This window comes from Neofelis nebulosa, chromosome 2 (assembly GCF_028018385.1).
Source record: "Neofelis nebulosa isolate mNeoNeb1 chromosome 2, mNeoNeb1.pri, whole genome shotgun sequence".
Lineage (NCBI taxonomy): Eukaryota > Metazoa > Chordata > Mammalia > Carnivora > Felidae > Neofelis > Neofelis nebulosa.
The window spans coordinates 11,199,736-11,227,735 of NC_080783.1; the positions used below are offsets into that span (position 1 = coordinate 11,199,736).

The 28,000-nt window shown below is 44.3% G+C and overlaps 1 protein-coding gene across 7 annotated transcripts; it reads left to right on the plus strand.

Annotated features, from left to right (window-relative positions):
- Window positions 1-1,347: 1,347 nt before the first annotated feature.
- On the plus strand, window positions 1,348-27,964 carry SLC19A3 (solute carrier family 19 member 3). Of its 7 annotated transcripts, none has more exons than XM_058702444.1 (7): window positions 1,348-1,668; window positions 4,789-5,170; window positions 19,401-19,552; window positions 21,305-22,130; window positions 23,975-24,167; window positions 25,616-25,757; window positions 26,870-27,964. In XM_058702444.1, exons 2-7 carry the CDS (start codon window positions 5,059-5,061, stop codon window positions 27,044-27,046), a joined length of 1,602 nt encoding a protein of 533 aa, XP_058558427.1. In that variant the 5' UTR covers window positions 1,348-1,668; window positions 4,789-5,058; the 3' UTR covers window positions 27,047-27,964. The 7 variants fall into 7 exon arrangements, with proteins under 7 accessions (XP_058558427.1, XP_058558436.1, XP_058558421.1 ...); XM_058702453.1 differs by having other exon boundaries at window positions 1,348-1,635; XM_058702438.1 differs by lacking the exons at window positions 1,348-1,668; window positions 4,789-5,170 and adding an exon at window positions 6,843-6,971.
- The last annotated feature ends 36 nt before the right edge of the window (window positions 27,965-28,000 follow it).

A 28,000-nucleotide genomic window follows, 5' to 3' on the forward strand; every position in this document is an offset into this window, starting at 1 on the left:
TAGCTGGTTGTGACAACCTCTCTCCCAGCTATGACAACCCAGCTGTGTCCAGACATTGCCAGATGTCCCCCAGGGGGCAGAATCGCCACCCCCTCCTTGAGAACCAGAGGCCCCACATCAGAGCACTCTGGCAAAGGATGCATGTTTAGAAATAGCCCCTTGAAGGCTGCAAAAGTATTTTGCACGGAATCCTTCTTAGCTTTTACGTGTTTGGAGAGAACCCCTGGGACATATGATCGTGAAGGAGTGGAGTACGCGGGGTGGTTGGTGAATGAGTCCAGGAGGGCCTGGCCCACTCTTACGCAGCCCTGCCACCATGCTGATGAGGACTCAGTGCTCCAGAAATGCTGTTGGAGTGAATTGAATTGTGCTGTCATCAGTTTCTTTTCTGTCAAATACCACAGGCAGGCAGCAGTAGGAACACCACAGCAAAGTCTAGTGATGCCAACAAAACGAAATTCCAGCCCCTTCTTAAAAGTGAAACAGAAAGAGCACCGGACTATCAACTCAGGTCACGATCTCATGGTTTGTGAATTCAAGCCCTACATCGGGCTCTGTGCTGACAGCTCAGACCCTGCTTGGGATTCTCTCTCTCTCTCTCTCTCTCTCTCTCTCTCTCTCAAAATAAGCAAATAAACTTTAAACAATAAATGAAGTAGAAAGAGCAAAGCACACACACACTCACACACATACACGAAAGCCACGGGACCTATCTTGTTTTAGCACAACCCACCATTCCATCTTTCATCCCCATGGCAGGGCCGGGGGAGGGCGGGGGAGAGAGAAAAGGAAGATGGAGAAATGCCAGAGATGCCTGGTGAGGGGAAGGGGCGGGTGCCATGGTTGGACCAGCAGGCTTGCCTTCTGACTCCTGGCTGCACGAACACTGCTAAAAAGGGGCCTGGGGACATAAACTTTTTATACCATTGTGCCCCAGGGAACCCAAAATGGCTTCCACGAGGCCTAAGTTGCAAGGAATCGAAAGGCAATGCTCCGGGAAAGACGCCATAAAAACGGAGCTGGAGAATGCCGGGGACAGATCTGACATCTCGTTACTTTGGCCCAGGCCGTACCCCGGCCCTCTTTCCCCCTCAGTTCCTGTTGCTGACAGATGGGACAGGAAGACCCCATCTTTTTCAAGGTCTGTCACTTCCTCTTCAGTTTCTTTTTGGAAGCCTCTAGGATGACTCTTCTTCGGCCCACGTTATTTTGTCCGGTCACATCTGTCTTCGTTTGGGTTGCTCTAACTAAATACTGTAGACCAGGTGACTCGGTAACAATCACGTTTCCAAAGGCTCAAATACGAGATGACGATGGGTTAGGGGTTTAGCACATGCATTTTGGCGGGATATAAACCTTCAGTCCATTGCAGCATTCTCAACTCTCACCAGCCTGCCCCTTTATCCATTCACTTCTGTGTTCCTGGTACCGGGATGCGAATAGAAATAAATATGATCCCAGACTTCAAGGAGCTCAGTCGGGGCAGTAACGCAGAGAAGGCGACATGAAGACATCAGAAACGAGTAGAAAAAGTGGGAAGGAAAGAGTGAGTGATGTTCTGTGGGCAATGATGGTACACAGAAGATGTTTTCATTGAGCCTTCAATAAGAGCAGAAATCTTCCAAGAGGCCACAGGTGAGGAAAACAGTGGTGTCGAGGTAGCGTTCGGTAAGTATCATTTTTGTTAGTGACCGATTATGGTATACTACAAAGTATGAAAAAACAACCAAGAAATTAAGCTTGGTCATGAAAACAAAGGTCATGCGCCATTCCCCCAGGCTTTGCCACCTACGGTGACATTTGCAGAAGGCACCCAAGCAGTAAGGAGACACGGGAGGGAACTCCTTCGGAAGTGACGCGTGACCTAGTAGATGCGAGCCATTGCAGGCATTCCCACAGAGAAAACTCAAGTAGCCGTTGTTCTACACAGCGTATGTTAAATATGATCGGAGGTAATTGTCACCATTGCTCATGATGTCAAACCTCAAAGCTATAACTGAAAGGAAAAACAGAGCCTGGAGATTTCAGCTGTAGGTTCTGAGCACACAGAGCAGATCTTAGAATCAAAGGGACACGATCATCCCTTTGCTCTGTTCCGCCAGAGTGAGGCAGAGCTGAGTTGGAATCCTGGCTCAGACCCCAGATGTGACACTCAGCATGTACCTTGACCCCTTTGAACCAGAACTGCTAATGGCATTTACCTCTGAGGACTGTGCCAACACTAAACATGACAAAGTACCTGGAGTGGAATTATGTATTGTATACTCCTGGTTAGTTTTTCTTCTAGAAAAGCTAGAAGTAGAAGCTACAGTGGCAAAGTAAGTTTCCCATATTTACTAGGAAGCCCAATAAGTAATAGTCAAGATCTTGCTGTGATCATTTTATGTGTGACAACACGAATCTAGGCAGGATTAAATTATATACGGTTGACCCTTGAACAATGCAGGATTGGGGCGCCAGAGCCCCGCACATTTAAAACTCTACATATAACTTTTGACTCCACTGAAACTTCACTACTGATAACCTGCTGTTGACTAGAAGCCCTCATGTTAACATACAACATCGATTAACACAAGTGTTGTATGTTGTGTATACTATATACTATGTTCTTACTTCAAAATAAGCCAGAGAGAAGAAAATATTATTAAGAAAATTGTTAAGTGGGGAGCCTGGGTGGCTAAGTCTGTTAAGTGTCCAACTCCTGGTTTCGGCTCAGGTCATGATCTCACATTTTCATGAGTTCGAGTCCCACGTTGGGCTCTGTGCTGGCAGCACGGAGCCTGCTTGGGATTCTCTCTCTCTCTCCCTCTCTCTCTCTCTGCTCCTTCCCCCTCGCTCTGTCTCCGTCTCTCTCAAATAAATAACTAAACTTTAAAAAAATAAATTAAAAAATAAAGTAGACATAACTTAACCTAAACTAAGGAAACTGAGTCACAGAGGAACCATGGCTTTCTCTGGGCCTTGGAGCCAACGTGGCTCTGTCCACTACCCCATGAGCACAGAACACAGGGAGTCATGAGCCGGCGTGGGAAGCTCATGCTGAAATAAATCAGCACAAACCCTCTAACCCCAGAGCAATCCCTTTCAAGTGACTTTCCCATATTTGGACCCATGAGCCAAGGACAAAGTGAATCTGAAACTCAGTGAGAGGAACTCTTGGAGTCTTTAGCCTCAGAACCTCTGACATGTGAAAAGAGACAAATGTGGGTGCTTTGCTTCTGCACATGGGGTCCCACCTTCCCCGGCACCCAGCAAAGACCATGTGCAAGCAGAGAAGGGGCCCCGTGCAACCAAGGAAAAAATAATCATTGGCACCAAGGGATCCTGATGCTCACAAAACAGATGAGCTCTGGCCACGTGAGACTCTGTGTGTGTGTGTGTGTGTGTGTGTGTGTGTGTGTGTGTGTGTGTCTTACTTGCACTTGAAGGCTGCTGGATTCAAACAAGATGAAACACCTGAGAAACGCGTTGTTTTATTAGAAGCACAACTTGAGGAAGAGGTGAATGTGAAAACAAGCGATCCTATGAAGTCAGAGGTGCTCGGTGAAGAAATACATTCAGGGTCTTGTGACATTCTGCCAGGGAAGCTGGGGGAAACCACAACAAGGAAGTGGCCACGTGCCCTCGGTGGGGTCCCAAAGAGGATATATAAGCCCCTCCCCCTGCAGAAGGCGGCACCAGACCTCCCTCACCTCCCGAGTCTCCCTCCTCCCCTCTCCGGAGTCCTCTGTACCGACACCATGGGGTGCTGTGGCTGCGGAAGTTGCGGCGGCTGCGGCGGCTGCGGCGGTGGCTGCGGTAGTGGCTGCGGTGGCTGCGGCGGCAGCTGTGGCGGCGGCTGCACCACCTGCCGGTGCTACCGGGTGGGCTGCTGCTCCAGCTGCTGTCCCTGCTGCTGCGGCTGCTGCGGGGGCTGCTGCAGCGTCCCCGTGGTCTGCTGCTGCCGCCGCTCGTGTGGCTGCGGCTCGTGTGGCTGCGGGAAGGGCTGCTGCCAGCAGAAGTGCTGTTGTCAGCAGACGTGCTGTTGCAAGAAGCAGGGCTGCAGCTAGGCGGCCGGGCGGGCGGGCGGCTCTGCCTCCAGGGCAAGAGCTGTCCGGGGCTCTGCTCGCATTGGGTAAGACTTCTCTCCGTCCTTCCGCCCCCCTGCTCCTGTTCTGTGTCCTTGGATGTCTTGGAGCTACTCATGCTGTCCTCGGGCTCTGAGGTTTCAGGGCTGGCTCTTTCCCTCCAGTGTGGTTTCATGACGACACCAGTTTCTTCACCCTGGGTTTTCCAGAAGGTACCATGAAGCGCGTAAATACTCTCGGTCACCCGTGTAATCCCGTCTCCATTTGAAAGAAAGATGAATAACCACCTATATTGTGGCGACATCAGCCACCCGTGTCAAAGATCGATTTATATCATAAGCTTGGTAAAGTGAAACCATGATAGCCAAGATTTCTTTTTCTTCAAAAAATTACTTTTGGTCAACTTTTCTATTGTACATTCACTAACTTCCTCCCATTTCTATGTCTCTATAAAAAAAAAAAAAGGCAACTCTTATTTAATAATAAAAAAAAAAATCTGCTTATTCTAATGTGTCTTTCCATTCTATAAAGATGTGTACCTTCCCATGACTGAGGCCAGTACAGCGACTAATCAACTAATGGATGATCGGTCCTATAATGTCTTATAATGGATTCTATAACAAAGATAGAAATCGGGGGCGGGGGGGGGGAGGGTGGAGGGGTAGAGCCCCAACTTTTCGTTGTCAGTCTCATTGAGGGAAATTTCTGTGTTTTCCTACAGATGACCTCCTGATGTCTGTGTTTGCAACCGAATTCTGGTTGTAAGTGTTGGACACCCCACATGGTAGGTCATTGTTTCACTCCATCGCTTCATGTCCATTTTCCTCACTCGTTCATCCAGCAGATACGTAAGTGCCGTGTTAGGCCACGTATTTAGGCCAGCACCGGAGATCTAAAGAAAAACAAGCCTTTGCTTTCCAAAAGTTCATATCTGAGAGAGACAGAGAGAGAGCATGCGCGCGCGAGAGAGTTCATTACCAAACAGCATCCCATGTCAGGTTTCTTCGGTCCCCTTTTCTCCACTCCTGTGTCAACTTTTTGTGAATATGATTGCCGCCATGATGTTGAGTACCAACATAAGAGACTCTCCATTCATTTGCTGGGTAAGATGACCAAGTGAGAAGTTGACACTGTCTATGGGGTTTTTCCCTTGGATCCCAGTGGCATTTGACACAACTGAGCACCTGATCCTCCCTAATAAACTTTCCTCTCCCAGGTTTTCATCCTCCTCCCAGTAACTCCTTTACATCTTCTATATGTGCTTGTCCAACATGCACACCCTAGTGCTCAGACCCTAGCCCTCTCCTGCATCATTCTACATCCTTCTATCTACTCTGTCTTTTTTTTCTTTTCTTTTCCAGCACACCTGAAACTTTCTAAAATACCATAAGATTCAGGAATTTCTCCTGTTTACCTTGTGCTGTCCTCTCTACCTCACCCCATGCACAACTGAAATGTACGTTCTACAAAGCAAAGATTTCTCATTCTCTGGTTGACTATCTCAAGCACCTAGAACAGCATCCAGCATATAATATATACTCAACAAACAGCTTCTTTGTGAAGAAATGATTTTTTTTAACGCTTTTGGTATGGAAAATGCCAAACATAAACAGAAGTGGTGAACAGTACAATAAATTCCTAAGAACCACCACCCAAGTCAACAGTTATCAACATGGCCAGTCTCTTATCGCGTATGACCTCACCCATACCCCTCCCACAACTGGATAATACAGAACCAAATCTGGACCTCAGGTCACCTAATCAGCAAATATGTTTATGTCCCTTCAAATGAATGAATTCTTCATCGTCTCTCTGTGACTTAGACTATGGCCAAGGGCTATCAGAGAAACACAGAGGTAAACTCAAGGTCCAAAATGAGGTCTTCTCTTGGCAAGAGGTAGGGAGGAAATTATGACACCCTCGACCTTTAAGAAAATTCCAGAGTTCTCTGGTAGGGCCTGGCAGTCAATGTACAAGGGCACTCTGTTGCACAATGAGCAGGGTACTCCCATCCCCAAGGTGTATCTTGGTAACTTATAAATCGATTTTCCGCAAATCATAGAAGGATGAGAATAGAAAAATCCAAGCCAGCAGGACAGTGACCCAGAACGCCTGGAGGACTCTTAATCAATTTCATTTCCAGTCGTAGTCCTTAAAATCAAACAGTATTAATCTTTGGGGAGGGTTTTCCATTTCTACCAAAAGATAACAAAAACATTTTCTTTTCCATTTTAATCAACAAGAACTTCATATTGCTTTTTAAAACAACCTCCGCTTAACAAAAACTACTTAATATTTGAACTATTTGTTCAAATTCTCAAAGGGCAAGAACACCACGCCATCTCACAACCTTGAAAAATAAAGCAAAATAAAAGAGCACGGTGATTATAAACATTAGCTCTGGAGCCGGGATGCCCAGACAAAAATCCAGACGTCTCCGTTTACTATTCCCACTGCCTCGCTTTCTTCATCTGTAGAATGGGCTTCCTAGCTGTTCCTCTCTCACAAGATTTGGGGAAACGTAAATGGATTTGTAGGCAAGGATCTATCTGTAAATAGATCCACACTGTACTCAGTTCATCCTGCTTTATCACACTGATGTATCAGGATAATACTTTTATTGTTATAAAAGTTGCTCTTTTGGGGTACAGAGGGTAGCAGGTATGAGCTGGCCCTCAGACCTCAGACCTCAGATTTACTTCTCAGAGTTTCCTCTTATAATTAGCATATGCAAAACGTGGGGCGGGGCCTCGGGGCTTCGTGTGTGGCAGGCTCCCTCCCTGCCCCTACCTTCAGCTCCTGGCCAGACCCAAAGGGACGGCCTCGCGGCGGAAGGGGGCCCTTCCCTTGGGCTCGTTCTCCCGGGATGTGAGAAATTTGGCGAGCAACAGCCCCCTCCTATAGGTAAGACTGCCTGTGCGGGAGGCGAATTCCTGGCCGAAACACCATCACCCCTAGGCTGCAGCGCTCCCCTTCTCCCCGGTTGCGCGGCCGCGCGGGCGGGAGGCGTCCCCGCGCTGCAGCGGACGGGTTGGGACTCGCCCGGATTCCCGGGCGCGCCCTAGGCTGCCTCGTGCTGCGCGGCCCCTGCGCTCTCCTGCCAACTCGGTACTGAAGATTCGCCCAAGTGGGTCTGGCGAGAATCTCACTTTCAGCCATCTGCAAAGCAGACTAAGACTACGACTCTGGGAAAGGGCCAGCATCCCCCATGGTTACACCCGCGTGCACAGATTTTCACCGAAAAGAAACTTCAGCGCAGAATAAATCCCCATCCAAGAAGGGAGACAGGGCTCCCGGTGAGGGAAGCAGCAGCAGGGAACTTTGAAGGGCAGAGCCCTCTCCGCCCCCCACCCCCGCCCTCTACTGAGACTACCTTTATTGAAATTAAAGGAAAACACAACCGTACCTTACAATGATATTTCTGGAAAGGAGGCCTAATTCATGAAAGAACATGCACAGCAATTAGTTGGCAAGTCAGTGTTGCTGCTGTAAACGTGCAAAAGGCTTGTGGTTGTGGCGTGGGTGCTTAACGTGTGCAAGGGGTGAAGGAAATGTTTTCTGGAAGTACTCACCAAGCCTGGAACACATTTGTATCTCCTAAAGCAAAAAGGGGTGTTTTCAGTAAGGTACATCTTTTAAATAGACCCAAAGGTAACCAACTTCCAAATGTGTCTTCGTAGTAGCTGAAAAGGGCAAAAATACCGAGTTTGCTCAGTCGTTGGTCAGAGATTGTCAGTGGTTTCTCAAGGTTGGGTAATGGTGAATCCAATTCAAGGAGAAATATTCAAATGAATTGAGGTGAAGTTATTTACTGTGTACCTTTTCTGAAGTCACTCTTCCCTGAACTATGAGTGCCAAGCTGTTTTCATTCTGGTTGAATTTGCTCTGTGGCTTGCGGGAGGCAGATGGGAAGGAAGCTTTATTGAGCAACTATTGTGTGCGGAGAACCAGAGAAGAAACAGCCTGGAGAGGCCTGAGTAATTCATCAGCAGATGTTTCACGCATTTGCAAAACAGAATGACGCCATATAGGACAAAATGGAATCTGAAGCCTGTCTCTCCTTTTTTTTTGTTGTTAATTTTTTTTAACGTTTATTTATTTTTGAGACAGAGGGAGACAGAGCATGAACGGGGGAGGGGCAGAGAAAGAGGGAGACACAGAATCGGAAGCAGGCTCCAGGCTCTGGGCCATCAGCCCAGAGCCCGCCGCGGGGCTCGAACCAGCAGACCGCAAGATCGTGATCTGAGCCGAAGTCGGACGCTTAACCGACTGAGCCACCCAGGCGCCCCTGAAGCCTGTCTCTTAAAGATCACTTGTATCTACTGTTGCCATGGTTTTGACCAAAAGCAGAACTATTCTGGTCTGCATATTGAATCTATGGACCTAATTCACACCTTTTGAAGCTATGTGGACTGCTTAATTTCAGCAAAGATGCCCTAGTGTTTGTTTTTGTTATGTTTTTTTTTTTTGGGGGGGGGGATACATAAAGGATTATGAGTGGCTGACAGTAGATAGTACTGCTTCTTGGTTTTCTGAGGGTCTGAGTCACTTAATACAAAACTTTAGAGACACTAAATTAGACTATTTTTTTCCCTTTTTGTCTTTTTAAATTTTTATTTCATAACGTTTATTTATTCTTGACAGAAAGAGACAGAGCGTGAGTGGGGCAAGGGCAGAGAGAGAGAGAGAGGGAGACACGGAATCCGAAACAGGCTCCAGGCTCCGAGCTGTCGGCACAGACGCGGGGCTCAAACTCGCCATCTGTGAAATCATGACCTGAGCCAAAGTTGGACGCTTAACTGACTGAGCCTCTCAGGTGCCCCTAGACTATTTTAGTACTAACCTTCAGGTGAGTGTTTTTGATATGTTTAACTCCCTGTCTGTGTCTCACAAAGATCGGTTTCTCCTTTTTTTTTTTTTTTCTGATGAGATTCCAAAAGAGGATGTCTGCGGAAGAGGGTGGGTTCTAGTGTCTCAAGAAGTGGGTGGGCTTTGCTGTATAAATCCATTGCTCTTGACAGCTCAGTTCTGAAGGACTCTAGACTCCCGGAGGGGTGGGTGGGCATTGCGACTAGGACTCCCAGCAGGGGACATCAGGAAGGAGCTGCAGCTGAATCTGAAGGCAGGAAACTGGATTTAGTTCTGGAAAGAAATAAACTCAGGACACAAAAGGAACAGGTAACTCTGATTCCCTCTGTTTTATTTTGAAGCGTATTCGATGTGGCCAGACTTACAAAGTTTGTGGTCTGTCCTAGTTTTGATTTGTGGGCACTGTTTTCCATTCCAAATTTTCTAGGACAGACCCAATTTGAAAGATGCTGTTCTGTTTTCCGATTGTCCCTGGTAGAATTTGGAAAAACCTTAGTGCTTACAACAATAAGCAAAGTCCAGGGCTAGGGAGGGTCCCACACAATGAAATGCTTTAAAAAACATTTTTTTTAAATCTTTATTTATTTTTGAGAGAGAGACAGAGTGCGAGTAGGGGAGGAGCAGAGAGAGGGAGACACAGAATCCCAAGCAGCCTCCAGGCTCCGAGCTGTCAGCCCAGAAACCAGTCGGGCTCCACGCGGGGCTCGGTCAGGCTCCACGTGGGGCTCAACGTGGGGCTCGACGTGGGGCTCGACGTGGGGCTCGAACCCACGAACCGTGAGATCATGACCTGAGCCGAAGTCGGATGCTCAACCAACTGAGCCACCCAGGCACCCCACAATGAAATGCTTTTAAAGATTGGGGAGTGGGGAGGGGAAGTACGATGTGTTTTTTTTACTTGAAATATAATTTACATACAACATAAAATATGGATTTTAAGTTCGAATGTTTATAATTACACCCATGTATCTGTATCTCATTAAGACATAGGATATTCCATCACTCCAGAAAGTTCCCTTGTGTTCTTGTGCTCTATTGCAATAAGTCCCTCCACTGTCTCCCCGTCCCCCCCCCCCCCAACCCCCAGGCAACCACTGATCCAGTATCTATCACTGTAAGTTACTTTTTGCTGGCTTTAGGACTTTACATACCTTAATGGAATCACAGTTTTGTGCCTGGATTCTTTGGCAGAGCATAACTTTTTAAATATTCACCAAGGTTTTGCAATAGCTCATTTCTTATGTTGCTGATTAAATCAGCATTCGTTGCCTAAATACACAATATTGTTTATTCCACCCCCATTCACCGTTTAGGAGACATTTCGGTTGCTTCCTGTGTTTTCACTATTGTGACTATATGGAATTATTGTATAGATTTCCAAATGGTTTTCCAAAGAGTTGTTGGTGGCATTTTACTTTCCCACAAGCGATGTGTACGAATTCTGCTGCTCTAAATCTTTGCCAGCATTTGGTTTGCTAGTCTTTTTGTGCTTAAGCATTCTAGTGGTCGTAAAGTCTTCTCTGTAGTTTTCCTTTCCATTTTCCTCATGGTATCTCTTGATAAGGAGATACGGTTTTTTGATGAAATCCAGTTTATCAATTCATTTCTTTTAAGCTGAGTCCTTTATGTCATTTCAGTGATACATTTCCCAACCTCTATGTCATAAAGACGTTTTCTTCTAGACAGTACTCTGTGGTTTCTAGAGCTGATTATGTCAAATTAGTTTTTGTGTATGGGGTGAAGTAGAGGTCAGGGAAGTGCGTTTTAAATCAGATGAAGCCTAAAATACAGTAGGGCGAAACCGACCTCCGATCCTGATTTTCAACAGAGGAACAGTAATTAAGCAATTCCCTGGAATCATTTCCCCATACTCTTCCAGCATCAACTTGCCTGGATTCAAGCAGGCTGTGGCTCCTTGACTTATTTGGATGTTTCGCTCAAAGTTATATTCTCTTCTTTAGTAAGTAAGTGGTAAGTAGATCGAAAGGTGTAACTTCAGGATGTTGTTCTACTCTGTTGTCCGTGAAAAGGATACATTTCAGTTTTCAGTAATCAGACTTTGGCTTTGCTTCTGACTGGTGAGGGGCTTGGGCCAGCAGTGTTGAAAACCTGAAAGATGGGTTTTTGGAAAGTGTAACAAATACCTCCCAAACTCTGTCTTTAAAAAGGCTTTGGACCCTGGGGAGTGAAACTGTTTGCAAATGTCATCTCTCTGGACCAGCTGCCCAAGTCTTTTGGCATTTAGAGGTTGTAAGATTCATGGTTATTTTAAATGACCAGTCTGGTGCTCTGTTGTTTGAAATTGGTGTTTTGACTGCAGTAAACATTCTGGAGAATAATGTGAAAATGAGGCCAGCCCATTTTCAGATGCTAGTTGACTTGTCAGGTATCCTCTCTGAGATGACTAGAATGTTTAATAAGGAGTACTGGGCAGGAATTCGGTGGAGACTGGGGATTCTGGATAGTTTTCTCCTCAGTTGTTCGCACCTCAGTTAATTCTGGCAATATCTTCAAAACAAGCATGAAGGAGGATTTGATAAAATGATGCCTTTCCACTGACCAAGTCCCTGACACTCCAGGCTGTCTGTTATAAGAAACCTTTGGAAAACGGGGTTTGGAAAAGATCTTTACTTGGACTAGGTCATCTTGTCCCCTGCATCAGGGAGCTCACAGCTCTGAAAGCTTTGGCTGTGGGAGGAGAATTCCATCTTCACGAAGTGGGTGGTGGAATCTGATCACCTGGAGTCCCCCTAGCTAAGAAGTCTACCCAGTCCACTCCCCAAGGAGCCAGGAAGCCCACCAGCATGGGCCAGTGTCTGTGGTTCTTGCTTTTGAAGAGTTGCCTGTTCTATGCAAATGGAAATATACACTCAGAAATATTTGCGGCCACAAAGTTTTTACAGCTATACTTACAGGTGCACACGCATAGCCTGTCGTTTAGGAAACAGGACACTGGCAGGGCTTGCAGTTTGGATAAAGTCCACATTGGCCTGGACCCACTGGGGTCCCCCATGGCATAGATAAACAATACGTGACAACTTTTGTGTGCACAAATATGGAAATGGTTTCGTTCACACAGTGAGTCGATAAGTTAACTAACTGAAGGAAATACAACAAAGTGGATGGCTGTAGACTTCAGCAAGCAGAAAATGTGAGTGCTACGTCTACCTTGCGACCCGATCCAAATGGGATCCTGGCAACCGTAAAATCAAGTTTCCTTTTCGCCCTACCATAGAATGATAATGACGAGTATCACTCTTTTGCAGCCAATATAAGAAAGTTGGGAATTTCAGGGACAATGTTATAAATCAAAGAACACTTGAGATTATTGGTAAAGCTATGCACATTCGTGTGGAAAAGCCAGTTGGAAAGATTTAAGGCTGTGGTTAAAGAACAGTAAGAGTGGAGAAAGGTCAATAATGTGGTAACGATTGGAATGAAAGAGAAGACAAAAACATGAACTCTGATATCAAGAGACTGGAAACACGTAAGAAGATGCATAAAAAGACATCGTTCCGAGGAAGATGAAAACAAAACTAGTGAGAAGTCGCCCCAGCCCAACCTGATCATAGCTGAAACACAAGTAAACCTTGACGTTTTTAGGAGATGGAGAAAAGTCTCTGAGCACCTTAAAACAAAGTTGGTTTAGATACACTAACAAAGGGATTCTCATTCTGAAGGCTACAGCATCCCACAATACCCTGAAGAAAGGGAGGTGGCCGGAAAACCATGAGATCTTCCAGAACCGGACCCCACGTAGCACCTGAGAGAAGAGACTGCAGACCTGGCTGAAGGGTCCCTGGTGGACGTTAATGAAAAATAATCACTGTTTTCTTGCCGCCAAAAAGAGAAAGGAGCATGTCACTTCCAAAATAAGTTAGGTGGGTCTCTTCCCAATGCAGAAGTGTGGCCTCCAGAGCTCAGGCAAGGTCACAGGTGCTGGCTGATAACCCCAACAGTGCACGTGACCATTTGCTACTGGGGCCCACGTGATGTGATGCAACTGCGGAGGTGGTGCGGTTGGTTGGAAGTAAGTGCTCTCTAGTCCCCTGGGCAGGGAGAACACTGGCACCCTGCAGTGGGGGGTGGGGGGGAGCTGTAGCTGGGGGTGAAGCCGAATTGCATGCTCAGCGCTCGCCTCTTCCAGCGGCTGCTGCTAGTGAGAGCTCCCCCTCTGAAGCGCTTTCCCACGCGGCCCCGCCAACCAAGGTAAGTTCGGTGGTTGACTCAGCTACGGCTCCAAGTTGCCTCCAGAAGGAGCAGCTGATGCATTGAGCCTCTCTTGTTATTTCTGGCATTTTCACTCTAGATTTCAAGCCACGATCGTCCGATAAGCTGACTTTTGTTTTGGAGAATGTCCTTGTATTGTATTTTCTTTCAACCACCTGCCAAAATAATGTTCTTGTGCCTTTAAAAAAAAAAAAAGTAATGGAGCATATGAGTAATATGTGAGAATTATGACTGCAGGAGCAACTTTTAGAAGGATTATCTTAAGCACAGAAAGGGGAAAGGTCAACATCTTGCTTTCAGAGGCATCAGGTCCGAAAATCAATACATACAATTCACGACCTTGAGTTGGAGTCAGTGAAGTGAAGGAAAGTTTAGAGTGTTCTCTAGGGGCAAGATAATATTACAGGCTCAAAATTAATTATCAGTGGAAAAGTAGCAAAAGGACAGTCTTTTCCATGATGGTGCTTTGCTGTGGAGGCTGAGTGCTTTGGAGACAGAACAGGTGTTCTATGATGTTAACAGGTATGCTTCTGAGGGACATGTGTAAATATTTCGTCCTATATTTTCTTCTATGACTTCTTTTTTTTAAGTTTTTTTATGTTTATTTATTTTTGAGAGAGAATGAGCGTGTGTGAGCAGGACAGGGGCAGGGAGAGGGGGAGACAGAGTATCTGAAGTGGGCCCTGCGCTGACAGCAGAGAGCTTGATGCGGGGCTCGAACTCATGAACCGTAAGATCGTGACCTGAGCCGAAGTCAGACGCTTAACCGACTGAGCCACCCAGGCGTCCCCTCCTGTGCAACTTCTAGCCCTATGACTCTGTCCCACAGAAAGATGTAATATAAGGTGTGATCATTTTTCTATGTTTATATGTTGATAACCCAAACGAAGCCCAGAAAAAAATAGGCTCACTCTGTGGTGCACTTGGATTTTGAATATATTTTTCTGCAACATAAAAAAAAAAATAATTCTGTTTACAACTCACTGAATGTTCTTGACACCCACAATCTGAAAAACACTCTCCCAAAACAAACAAGGAATTGGAATCTTGAGGGTACGACCAGGCCTCTCCACGCAAGGGGTAAGATTACTGAACTTGGAATTGGAAAAAACAAGTACAGGCAAGTACAGGAAAAAAAGTCCAGGCTCTAATGTTCATTAAAGGTGAAAACCTGCACAAACATGACTGCCTCTGGCCCTCAATTTTCTCATCTATACAATGAGGACAATACCGTCTCCTCTATCTACCTCACAAAGACTTCGAGGAAAAAATCAGATAATTTTCCAAATATAAAAAAGTATAGACTGTGTAATCTGATTATCACTATCATCGTCTTGGTGACAGAAAAGAGTAGCATCTCTTCAATAAGATAAAAATAAAAGGTAGTGATCAATACCACCAGACTTTATGAGACCATTAGCCAGAGGTTTCTCCAGGAGGAGAGAATGATTTGGGCAGTACCTGGATTGTTGGGTTGGAAACCCAGGGGCCACATTGACAGTGACTCTGGGGACACCTGGCGAGGAAATTTGAGGAAAACGTCCAGGAGGTGAAAATGGTGCCACAGAAGTAGGAGATGCCTACCCCCCGAGTAGAGGGAAGATGCAAACGTGGCACCAACAGACCCGATCCTGAACTCAATCTTAACCTTTCTTAGCGGAGTGGCCATGAGCCATGAGGAGGCTCCATTCCCATGTCTGAGAAGTTGGCGACATTTTAGAGACCTGTAAAAAATATGGAATTACAATTGATCCTCAAACAACATCGGGATGAGGGATGCCAATGCCCTGTGCGGTTGAAAATGCACGTAGTAAGCTTTTGACGTAATAAACTTCCTAAACTTAACTACTACTAGCCTACGGTTGACTGGAAGCCTCACTGATAACAAAACAGTCGGTTAACACCTATTTTGTATGTTATATGTATTATATACTCTATTCTTACAATCAAGTAAGCTAGAGAACAAAATCATAAGGAAGAGAAAATAGATTTACGGTACTGTACTGTACTTATCAAAAAAAAAAATCCACCTGTAAGTGGACCCATGCAGTTCAAACGTGTTGTTCAAGGGTCAACTGTATAACCCATAATATGAAATATAATAAATTAGGGGCACCTGGGGGGGGGGGGTTCAGTCGGTTAAGTGTCCGACTTTGACTCAGGTTCAGGATCTCGCAGTTCATGGGTTCCAGCCCCGCATCAGGCTCTGTGCTGACAGCTCGGAGCCTGGAACCTGCTTCTGATTCTGTGTCTCCCTCTCCCTCTGCTCCTCCTTGCTTGCACTCTCTCTCTCTCTCAAAAAATAAACACTTTTAAAAAGTTAAAAAAATGTATAATAAATCTGTATTACATATTATATAATTATATGTATATTTATTTCACATAATCATAGCTAATATGATTATTTATATAATAAATATCTGCATATGATTATTGTGTTATATGAAAATCTAATAACTATAGATAAATACATATAATGTATATAATTAGGATCGTTCTAAGGATTAGAGACAATCATTAAATGTCTAATACAATGCTTGTGTCTCATACAATAACGGATACGATGCTTGGTGTGAAGCAGGAGGCAAGCGAACAATAGCTGATAGATTGTTGTCATCCTACCCGTGTGAGTTGTGGGCTTTTACATAAGGAAGAAAAAATAAATCAGTGCCTTCAGAAGGTGGGTGAAAGGTCATGCTGGGCTGGAGAATTTCAGATACCCATCTGTGTGCTGTGATAACTGAAGGAGCCAGAACCTTGCTGTTGATTCAGTGCTAGATACAGGCACTCCAGGGTCCCTACTAGAAACAGATTTGGGCTGAATGGGACAGAATGGGTCACAAACAGGGAGTGATGTGTGCACATGAAAGGGTTGGTGGGTCGAGGGAGACAGAGCGTGAGAGGCATATTCAAAACACCACGGTCGCCTCAGGATTTTTCCACCTGTCCTGGACTCTTCAGGCCCTAGAGAGCCAGAAAAGAATTTCAGGGTCTTATGTGTCTGCATGTAGTTTTGCAAAAGCTCCCTGGACGGTTTCCATCCACTTCGCCCTCCACCCTGTTAAGATCCAAGGCTGTGGCGTGGAGCCAGTGTCCCTGGGGGGTTGAGTAACGGGCGAGTGGTCCTTGGGCCTCCTGTGTCAGAATCGCTGTGTGTATAAACACAGACTCCTGGGCCTCCATACCTACTGACCCACGAAGCTCCCAAGCCATCTGATATGCCAGTCAAGTTCACACAGTCCTTGTTAACAGACCAGCGTAGGAAAGGATTATGGAAAGAAGCTAGTGCTAGACAAAGAGAACTTGGGGTAGGGGAAGGTGAAAGAACAGCCATTCGCCTCTGAGAAGTCTCCCAACGGGCAGTCACGATGGCTGTGGCCCTGAAGAATAGACACTAGGCAAGACATGGCCTTGGTAAGGGTCTGGGAGCTCCTGTTGCCATTAAACCAGGAAACTGGAACTCCTCTGCCCAGTCCTTCTTGGTTAATGGATACCTGCTATTGTTTGGTTAGATGCCTTCTATTTCCTCTGGCCAGAAAGCTAGCTTTGGAGCATGTGTTTGCTGTTCTGTGGGGCAGAGGCTTGAAAAGGAGTGAGGAAAGGAAGCCCAGCTTCCTAGGATGCAGGGATGAGCTCCCCAGATATTTCCCATTATCTTCAGCTAAGGTCAGACACCTTCCCTCCTTTTCTCCTCATTAAGCCAGAATCACTGTGGATCCTCGAAGCTGAAAAAGAGCAAAGGGAAGAGAAATTCCTTGTGTTTGAGCAGCAACCCTATGCCTAACATGGCACCAAATCCCTTGCAGATATCAAGGCACCTGATGCTCATGGAAAGCCCACACACATAGTTAGCATCATGACGCCATTTTACAGATGCACAACTAAACTGCAAGGTGCTTGTAGAATTAAGGACCTCCCTCACCTTTACCTGATGCAGCTAGCAGTACATTCTGGAAATGTGGACAAATCTTTACTAGATCTCAGTGGCGAGGTTTGACCTTCATCCCCTTCCTTCTGCAAGTCATACCATGTGTTGGACACTCTTCTAGGCACTAGGCTTAGAGCACTGAACCAACCAAACAAAACACCCCGCCCTCCTGCTTACACTCTAGGGGGACATACAGTGTCTTTTTCTGTGTGACCTTCCTCACCAAGTCCAGCTGGGTAGCATAATAGAACAGTTAAGAGACGAAGGGGCAGATAATCCAGAGGGCTCTTAACAGCCCAGGGAGCCCTGAGAGCAGTGCTAGTTCTCTGAGATGCATGGAGAAGATGAAGGGGACGACTTGAAGTCAGTGGACAATCCATGGTCAACATAGATGGAGAGAATATTCTAGACGTGGAGTCCACAGATATTACCCCATTAAGACCACCCTTTGAAAGACGGGCAAGCCTCAAGAATTGCCGACCTCTGATAGACTTTTAGACTTTTCCACGAGAACGTTACTTACAAAAAAAAGAAGGCCCCAGCAGGTCTCTGGAGCTTCTAGCAACCACTCAGGAAGAGATCAATCCCAAGCATTGAGGGCCGAGGGCAGTCAAACCCAGTATGCTCTTGGCAAAATTTTCACATTGTCAGCCTTGCTTGCAATTATGATCCCATCCAAATTCTGATTTCCATTGTCTCTGCGCTGCTTCATTGGGGGTTTTGTTGACATAAACAAACAGTGTTCCCCTCATTTAACTCTAGATAGGAACCATGCAGCGGTCTGAGGTCACGTTATGAAAAGATGGGGTGGGTGGCAGACCCATGGTGTGACCCAATAGGCCCTCCCCACATCCCTCTTCCTCTTCCTGGATCCCTGGAATTTCACTCAATGACTTGCTCCTCTGGAGTGAGCATTACTTTCCTTCTCTTGGGTCCACTTTCAAACTACAATTGACCTGGGAAGCTCTATGTAGTAAGTCATAATCTTTAAGACAAATGTGTTCGTGAAAACACTTTCTCCCCTCACTGCAAGGGGAGGTTGTCAGTAGCTTACTAGTGAAATAGTAAGCCCAGTGAAATAGGGCCACCAGAATGAGACAGAGTAGAGCAGGAGAAGGGACCCAGAGAGAAGTCAGGGAGATCTGTATTCAAATCTTGACCGTGTGGCTTGAAGCCGGTTGTAGGACACCTTGGATCTCCCATAGGCTCACCTGGGAATTTGGGGAAATAGTGTATATTTTACAGCTATTATTGGGACTTAATTAGATAACGTGCAGAAAAGCCTCATACTCACAAGTTAGTTTCCTCCCTATAAATTATCTCAGAGAACTTAACCTCATCCAAGGCCACCAAAAATGTATATATTTTGTAAGTAAAGCTTGATCCAAAATAGGAAGGAATAAGAAGGAATTTTCCTACTGCAGATAATCCATTGGACTTTTTGTCTGAAATTTGAACTTCAAGCAATCTCATTTGTGGCTTAGGAACAAAGTATAAACCATTAATGAGCTGCCTGCCCCACTGAGGGGTGTAAAGCTGCAGACTGAGACAAGAAATGGACCCAGTCGTAATGAAAAGCAGAATAACAGTCTACAAAGCGATGCCTTTCATTCCCAACATAGAATTAGCATCAATCTGGGAAAGGGGGGAAACATGGAAAAATGGCCAGTTGGATCTGTACCTGGTTTCATTTTTTTTTAACTGAAGAATTATAAATTCTCAGATTGGAGACCCCTAACAAAAGTATCTTGGGTGTCCGTTATGTGTCAAGCACAATACTAATCAAGGGATAGTGTAATAGAGAGATAAATGTGTGAATAAAGACGTGCCATTCGACGTGTTAAAGATTTCACGGTCACGGTGCAAAATATAGTGGGCAGATTCGTAGCAACTTGATCGATTAAATGGGTATTAAGTTACATTTGACCTCCGGAAGGTACTTCACCTACCACATGTACACCAGTAATTCACCAATCAATGTTTTACTTACTCTCGAACATTGATTAACCCATTGTTTACCATTTATTAGTAACTACTCGTTATCATGTTTGTGATGGAGAACACTAGGGAAGTGTGACCCTGTCCCAGCAATAGTGAGGACCAAGCCCGTTGACAAAGAAGGGTTTCACTGGCGCACCTAAGGAATATCTGAGAACACTTACTCATCACTCACCTATCCATTTCAACTGCAGACAGGTGAAATTTTGTCCTTTCACAAAATGTTTAGCAGTCGGGTTTTCTTTATATCCAAGATACCGAAAATAATTAACCATCAGCTAATTTTGGCTTTGTTTCCATTTGATCAGCAATGGGTTGTTTCAAAGCTTCACCGAGCCATTCCTGGATTTATCCCACCGTGATCCTGTGTTTATTTGGATTTTTCTCCATGATGAGACCCTCAGAACCCTTCTTAGTCCCGTATTTATCTGGACCAGATAAAAACCTGACCAGCTCAGAGGTAAATTGATACATATACATATCTTAACGTGGTTTAATTTTACAGCATTCGGACGGGACTTTGGGTTAGGGTTTCTTTCAACTTGAGACGTTAACACACTGACCTCAGTGATCCTATTTTCATGGTATTTGTCATTTAATACAACTATTCAAACTACTCTTTCCTCCTCACACTTGCAATGTGTGTAATATGTGTAATAGCTATATGTGTAATAACTATCTTAACTCTTGTGGAGTCCTACCATTAGTCTCAACGCATGGTAACTTTCAGGTCTCAATGGATTCTGTTAAACAAATCCTAAAGCCAAGTCTGTGCCAGGCACAGGATCCAGTCCTAAGAAACTTTCAGGCTGCCGAGGTAGGAGCAGGATCTGGTAAAGAATTGCATCGTTTCTGTAGGACACTTACTCAGTCTTGAAAAGCTATTAACCAGCAGGTGAGACATTAACAGCTTTATCTCCCAGTTTTAGCTTCCCCTGAAGACGGAATTCTCTTACGTAAAAGATTCACCTCCCTTTTTATAACAAGGGCAACGAGAAAATGCACTCACCCAATGGGAGCGCTACCGTGGGCTGGTTTTGTAAGCTCCAGCCATAGCCATGAGAAACACTGCAGGGTGTGCAACTCTGCCCAGAAGGCTAATTGATGCTAGTTATTTGGTGGTGAGGTGCGAAGGACAGGAAAGCAAACTCGTTGTGGGGTGATGTAATATCAGTTAGGGGCGACTCTGTTTCCAGTTTTGTCCAGATGGAAGCCTGTCAGGACTAAGACAAAACAAAGGACAAAGACAGGTCCAAAACCAGCCAATGAACTCGCTGGGGGCTGCTTCTGTGACCACTACAGACCAGTTAATGCACCCATGCTGAGAGGTGCCGCTCAGTCCCACTAGCCTTTCAAATCACTGAACTGTTTCTCATCATTGACCTTGGGACCCATGGAGGTTGCTATAGACAGCAGGGAGGCACAGGACAAAGGCTGGTGCGAATGAGTTTCTGCCACACCCATCCTGCCCCAAAGATCAATTCCTTTGGTCGGTCTTTCCTTTCTTTGAATGATCACTGAGGTCCCCTGCATTTCTGACGATAGCCGTGTGATGCCCACATCAAACTGAGGCCAGAATTGAGCAAGCCGAGATCAACCAGTAGCATTAGGAGAGAAGAGGGTTAAGGAACCCAGCAAATTTGGCACCGAATTTTCTGTGCATTACTTGTTCCCACTTTGTAATTCTGCAAGGTTATTGAGTCTTTGCTGTCTTCGTGTGAGCTCATCAGACTGTGGATTTCTATGACGTGGTGATGGATCAAATAAACGTAAAGGTTGTCCGATTCTTCTAACATTGGGGCTGCTTTGTCTAACGTTAAAACCTTTGAACAGGAAGGAGACGGTATATTTTAAGAGCCTGAAAACCCCAGAAGTGTCTGTTGAACGATTGTTAACTAATTTAACTCAAATGTACGTACTATTTAAATTTTAAAAGAGTTCGGATTGCACATGAAACAAATACATTCTGGTGGGATCCGCATAAACTGATAAACTGGTTTGGTTTTAGAGAAGGGGGAGGAGCTGTCTTTTCCTTGAAAATCAGTTTTCTGTCGTGCTCTTCGCTAATACGAACACTATGCTATCCAACTGGACGCAGAATTTGATAGTGGGCGAGCCACCTATACTATAGCAATGTACTACCTAAAAAGGTTTCTATCTCTTTCACCTCCTGGCGCTTCGTGGTCACGTGATCCATCTTTCAACCTCACAGATCACAAATGAGATCCTTCCCATCTGGACATACTCTTACCTGGCACTGCTGCTCCCAGTGTTCATCGTCACCGACTACGTCCACTACAAGCCAGTCATTATCCTGCAGGGGATCAGCTTCGTCGTCACCTGGCTGCTGCTTTTGTTTGGCCAGGGAGTGAGGGCCATGCAGGTTGTAGAGTTCTTCTATGGGATGGTCACCGCCACCGAGGTGGCCTACTATGCCTACATTTACAGCGTGGTCAGCCCGGAGCACTACCAGAAAGTGAGCGGCTACTGCAGGAGCGTCACCCTGGTGGCCTACACGGTGGCCTCGGTGCTGGCCCAGCTCCTGGTATCCCTGGCCAGCCTATCGTACTTTCACCTCAACGTCATATCCTTGGCCTCTGTCTGTGTGGCCCTTCTTTCCTCCCTGTTCCTACCGATGCCTGAGAAGAGCATGTTTTTTCATGTACAGCCCAGCAAAGAAGTACAAAAGCCACCAAACAACACCGCAGTGTTAGATGAAACTTACAAGGTTCCCACACCAGGCAGCGAAGAGAAACCCACTTCAGAAATACCCACCATTTCACGGACCCTGGAGGGTCGGCGGGTGAGCAATCCGGTGCCAAGAAATGTCGCCTTGAGTGTTTTTGTGCAGTGGTTCCAAGATTTGAAGGGATGCTACTCCTCACATCATCTTTTTTACTGGTCTCTGTGGTGGGCCTTTTCCACAGCAGGTTTTAACCAAATTCTGAACTATGTTCAAATCCTGTGGGATTACAAGGCACCATCCCAAAATTCTTTCATCTATAATGGGGCAGTAGAAGCTGTTGCAACCTTTGGAGGTAAGTAAACATTGATTTATCTTCCTTTGATGGGCTACCCCCATTGAGTTTATGTCTCCAGTTGCTAAACTCAACTCCACGGTGGTTCTGTTCAGAAAGCATATTAATCTTCTCTCTCTCTCTTTTTCTTTTTCTTTTTTTTTTCTTTTTTTTTTTTTTTTTGGAATGGAAGGTACAGGAGATAAAAAGAAAAAGAGGACCATGACACTTTTATTTAATATGGTAGAGTTACAATGGATAACTCGAGAGCTCAGGATTAGGCACCAAATGATTAAAATCTAGCTAAATTCCTAAGATTCCACTTCATCCTCAGGAAAGGTGCTAATAACACCCCTTGTTCTTCCAGGATTGTTTTTAATATCCAAAAGAAAATACCCACCGTGTATATAAGTGAATAGATTTTATTATTTTAGAAAATGGATGAAACTCTTACGACTTCCGGATTACCAGGGAAAGAGTTTTGTTAATAAAGGATTTGATTTAGCTCATGCTCACCTTTAGCAGTTTTAGGTTCTACACCAGATAGTTCCAAAAGTAACTTTCTTAAGAGATCTAAATGAGAAGTGGGATATATGTGAGAGTCAGGATTCTAATGTCAGAAGGAAATCTGCCTTTGAAGTTTACAATAAATATTTATATCCTGGTAAATGAGAACTTAAATTCAACTGAGACTTTAAAGATATTTTCTAGGAAGTAAGAGATTTCCACACCCTGACATTTACAAAAAATGTCAGAAAACTCATGGAGTGTCTGTTCTCTTATTGTCTCTCCTTTGGGAGGCCTCATCTTAATTCCTGCAAATCAGGACTGCACTCGAATTGGTTTATTGATATTATTTCCCCAATGTTCCAAATTCAGGGCGAAAAAATAATTTTATTTCTTTGTAGCACTGGTTCTTTCCTGGATCACATGTGGAAAGGGAATTAATCAAACATTAGTCATTTGAAAATAAATACCTTTCATTTTGTTAAAGAGAACTATAAAGACTAACCCTGATTACTGTCAATTACTCAATCTCTTTCTTTAAAGTTTATTTTTTATTTATTTGTTTTGAGAGAGAGAGCATGCTCAAGTATGAGTGGGGGTCAGGGCAGAGAGAGAGAGAGAGAGAGAGAGAGAGAATCCCAAATGGACTCCATGCTCAGCACAGTGCCCGAATCTCAGAACCCCAACACAAGACTCAATCCCACGAACCGTGAGACCATGAGCTGAGCCAAAATCAAAAGTCAGACACTCAACCAACTGAGCCACCCAGGTGCCCTAGTTACTCAATCTCTTAAACCCCAGAAGTCAATATCAAGTTCACCCAAATGAGGCCAGATCTCAAAGACACTGAGATGGAGACTAAAGGACTAAGATTACTAATAAAGACCAAAAGGTTCTACTCAGTGCAACACATCTGTTACCCATTGAAAAAATTTATGGTAAAAAGGCAATAAAGAAAGGCAAGTGTGGACAGGCTAGGTGTACTATCTAAGCAGCTGTCTCATTCTACTCTATCCCTGCCCTACAATGATCCCTGTAGTCACTGACTGGTTTGTGTGCTGTGTACCCCAGTCTGCTGTGGTAAAGAAACTTTTTGGCCCCTCTGCAGGGTGCAGTTCATGGCATGTAGCAGATACAAATTGAAACTGATTGGAAGAATAGGAGGTAAAGGGAGAAGCCAGAAGAAAGCATGGTTGAGAAAAAGATAAATCCACATTTAGGTGGATCACACTATTTTTGTGAAAGCCATATATTCATCTTGTAGATTTACCTATGACCTGGATTTTTGAAGGGAGCATGTTGACATATCCTGTGTGTAAAGTCATTGTGTTGAATCTCCCTTAATGTTTCTTTTCCAGGGGCCGTGGCTGCCTTTGCCGTGGGCTTTGTGAAAGTCAACTGGGATCTCCTGGGAGAGTTGGCTCTAGCGATCTTCTCCATCATTAGTGCAGGCTCTCTGTTTCTCATGCATTACACAACCAACATCTGGGTATGCTATGCTGGCTATTTAATATTCAAGTCCAGCTATATGCTTCTTATAACCATAGCAGCGTAAGTATTACCAGCCATGTCTCTCCACACCTAAACCCACGCCATATTCTCTCTTCGGTTGCATTTCGAGAGTTTCTTTCAGAATTTCAGAAGGATTTTAATTGATTGCAGTATTAAATGTTGATTACATATTAAATTGGACACAATTAAGCCGTGTTTTCATTTAACTGTTTGCCCTCTGAATGTTGCTAAGGTCAGTCATCAGAGAAAAAAACAAAGCTCTGTGGGTTCATAAACCAAAAGCAATGATACACTGTCAGGTCGTGATTTTTATTGCAAGCCATTTGCCCTCACGGGGTATGGTGCAACCTGATTTTGAATGATCACACGTAGATTTCATGACCGATTTCGTTGGTTTATGTAATTGTAGGCATATGCTTTTGTGTGAAGCAAAATATACTCAGAAAATTATAAAAAGTTGTATTTTGAAAGAAGTAGATGCAACAATTATAAGAAACTGTATATCCCAGAAATCTTTTTTTTTTTTAAACAGTGAAAAATGTGTTGTTACATATATAGAAGTGCAGAGAAAGCAGACTATAGGAAATAAGCTTTGGTATTAACCAAAGAGATAAGAAACATTTGAATTTCAAGTCACAGGAAAGAGGTAGAGCCAAAAGCTGTATTAAGTTTTGGTTTTTAATGTGTGAAAAATATTTGATAAGCAATTGATGAAACATGGAAATATAAGCACCATGGGAAAAGATCATGGAACAAAAGAAAGAAAGTTTGTTGGCAGGTTTACTTTTTTCATGGAAATATGTCAGTTTAATGAATCAAGTTTCTTTTTTTAATGTGAGGGCATTGTTAAGGTAGGATTACATTACTTCTTTTCATTTTAAGGATATTCAGAACCCAAAGCCTTTCACCTTTGTTCCAAGGGAGAGCGCTCGAGAACATACATCTGCCACTCATTCAAGAGTTGTAAGATGCAGAATCTATCAAATTATCAAAAATAAATTACAGATTCACTCAGCTGTGTAGCCAGACATGATCTGATCTTCCAATGAATAAATAATTCACCTACAAAAATTTGAAACTGTGAATACAATTGACAATAAAAAGAATAACGCTCCAAACGATTCCGTAGATTGGGCGGTGCTTACATTTTCACAAAAATTTGCTGCGAAAAGGTATCAAAAATCAGATAGCATTGAATATTCTCAGGTTATGGGTGAGACCTGAGAACATTTAGGTTTCATTTCTGGAAGCATTAAATTGGAGAGGAGGAATTTTGTCCTATTCCCTTCAACTGTATTTTAATTCGGCCTTCAAATGTATTTTTTAATTCCCTTTCTTTGCTCTGCCCCTTTGTCGAAATGGGAGGAGATTTAGACAAAAAGTGCAGGTAACAAGTCACCACGTTTATCTTCATTTCTGTCTTTTAAAGGTAAGAATCCCACGTGTACTTTGTTTCCAAAAAAATGTAATTCAACGTTTAATGATAGATTTCAGATTGCAGTTAATCTGAGTGTGGAGCGCTATGCCCTGGTGTTTGGAATGAACACCTTCGTGGCCCTGGTGATCCAGACCATTATGACAGTGATCGTAGTAGATCAGAAAGGACTCAACCTGCCTATCAGCATTCAGGTAAGCTACAGGATTGCTGTTTCCTACTCGGGTGTTGCGGGGAGTGTAGAATAACCAGGTTATCGCAAAGGGTTTTTGTCAACCTCACCACTGCCAAGCCTTCGTTTCTTGAATTGCTTAGCTAAATGCTTAAGTCAGCAATTTCCTTTTCCCTGCTCCACTGAGGTACTTGAAATCAGCCCAATCTCACATTTTACGTATGGATCTGGAAAAGGCTGGGATAAGGCATGTAAGAAGTAACCTCATTATCTAAAATTCATTCTTGGGGCGCCTGGGTGGCGCAGTCGGTTAAGCGTCCGACTTCAGCCAGGTCACGATCTCGCGGTCCGTGAGTTCGAGCCCCGCGTCGGGCTCTGGGCTGATGGCTCGGAGCCTGGAGCCTGTTTCCGATTCTGTGTCTCCCTCTCTCTCTGCCCCTCCCCCGTTCATGCTCTGTGTCTCTCTGTCCCAAAAATAAATAAAAAACGTTGAAAAAAAAATTTAAAAAAAAAAAAAAATAAAATAAAATAAAATTCATTCTTGGGGACATTACATATGGCGTCGCACTGTCCTGCAAACATACACACATATCAGTGGGATTTAGTGGGGTTTTTTTCACTATTGGTCATGTCAGCTGGCGTTTGAACCCAAGCAACCTTGGCTCCAGAACCCGCATTCTTAGTTACTGCGTTTCTTTTTTTTTTTTTTTTTTTTAATTTTTTAAAAGTTTATTCATTTTTGAAAGAGAGAGACAGAGCATGAGCGGGGGAGGGGCAGAGAGAGAGAGAGAGGGAGACACAGAATCCGAAGCAGGCTCCAGGCTCTGAGCTGTCAGCACAGAGCCCGATGTGGGGCTCGAACCCACAAACCGTGAGATCATGACCTGAGCTGAAGTCGGACATTTAACAGACTGAGCTACCCAGGTACCCCTAGTTACTGCATTTCTTACACTTTCATACTTGATTCTTCTAAGATAGAAGAAAGTATTGTGCAAATCTAAATGACTCCTATTAAGATCCTGGGTCTTAGTTATCTCATAATGCAAGCAAATCAACAGCACCACTATGTATTATCAATAATAGACACAGTCATATTTTGTGTATGTCTAATTAATTCTACTTGTTTTTCTCTAGTTTTTAGTTTATGGGAGTTATTTTGCAGTTATTGCTGGCATTTTTCTAATGAGAAGCATATACATCATTTGCTCAACCAAGTTCCAAGAACAGCCACAGAGCTCTGCTACATGTCAGAATCCAGCTGAGCCCCACCCAGACGGACCCAGGAATGTCAACATGGAAACAAAGCTCTAACCTTACGGCAACCACTGCATCCACTGAGAAAGGACCCGCCTGGTCACAAAGCCACTGAGTAACACAAAATGACACACTTCCTAAGTCTGGATTTCAAGGAACCTTTTCAAAACCCCAACAAAATATCGGTTTTAGACCAGATGTCTATGTGCCCAGCTGGATGCATTCACCAGGTCCCATCACCTCAGTCAAACAGTCCGTGCTGGGGACCCCAGGGAGTAGCAAGGACTGGGAAATTCTGGTTTTGATTACTCGTTAGGACATGCAAATGGCATGGAAACAAACCACGAGAAACTCCAGCCATTCTGGAGTTGATGTTCCCGACTCCAGAGCAGAAATACTAACTAGATTCACCTTGTTGCTTGGCTCACATCTTTGTTTTATCTTGCTGAAACTGGCAAGAGATGGGACATTTTTTGTCACATGGCCATTTTCCTTCTTCTTCTATTCAGTATATTTCTATATAGCATGCAGTTCTCTGAGAGAATTTCAAGGTTTGGTCCCATTTCTGAGGATCCCTCTTCAATCCCGATAACATGGCATTATTCACAAGCTGAAATTTGGTAATATCACCATTTAATTTGGTCATGATTGTTTTTCGCTTTGTGTTCTGCTGAGCTTTGTTGTTAAAAATCTACCTCAGGAATAGCTCCAGACGTTCCTGGATATCCACAGAATGACATTCAAGTCAATTCCTCGTGACCATAGGGGAGACAACGAGCTTTCTCCCTACCATGACCCCAGACAGGTGTTTTAATGCTGTGTCCGTGTGATCTCTGTGTAAAACAGAGAAACTTAACTAGAAATTTCTAGGACTTTTTAAGTACTTTTAAGTAAGAAAATACTAATAGGGTGGGGGAAACACCTAATTTTTAAAGGGCAGTGCTTGTGCCAAATAAAATAATGTGGGCAAAAATATTGAAGTCTTTCTAATTTTTGGATGAATTGTGCTGA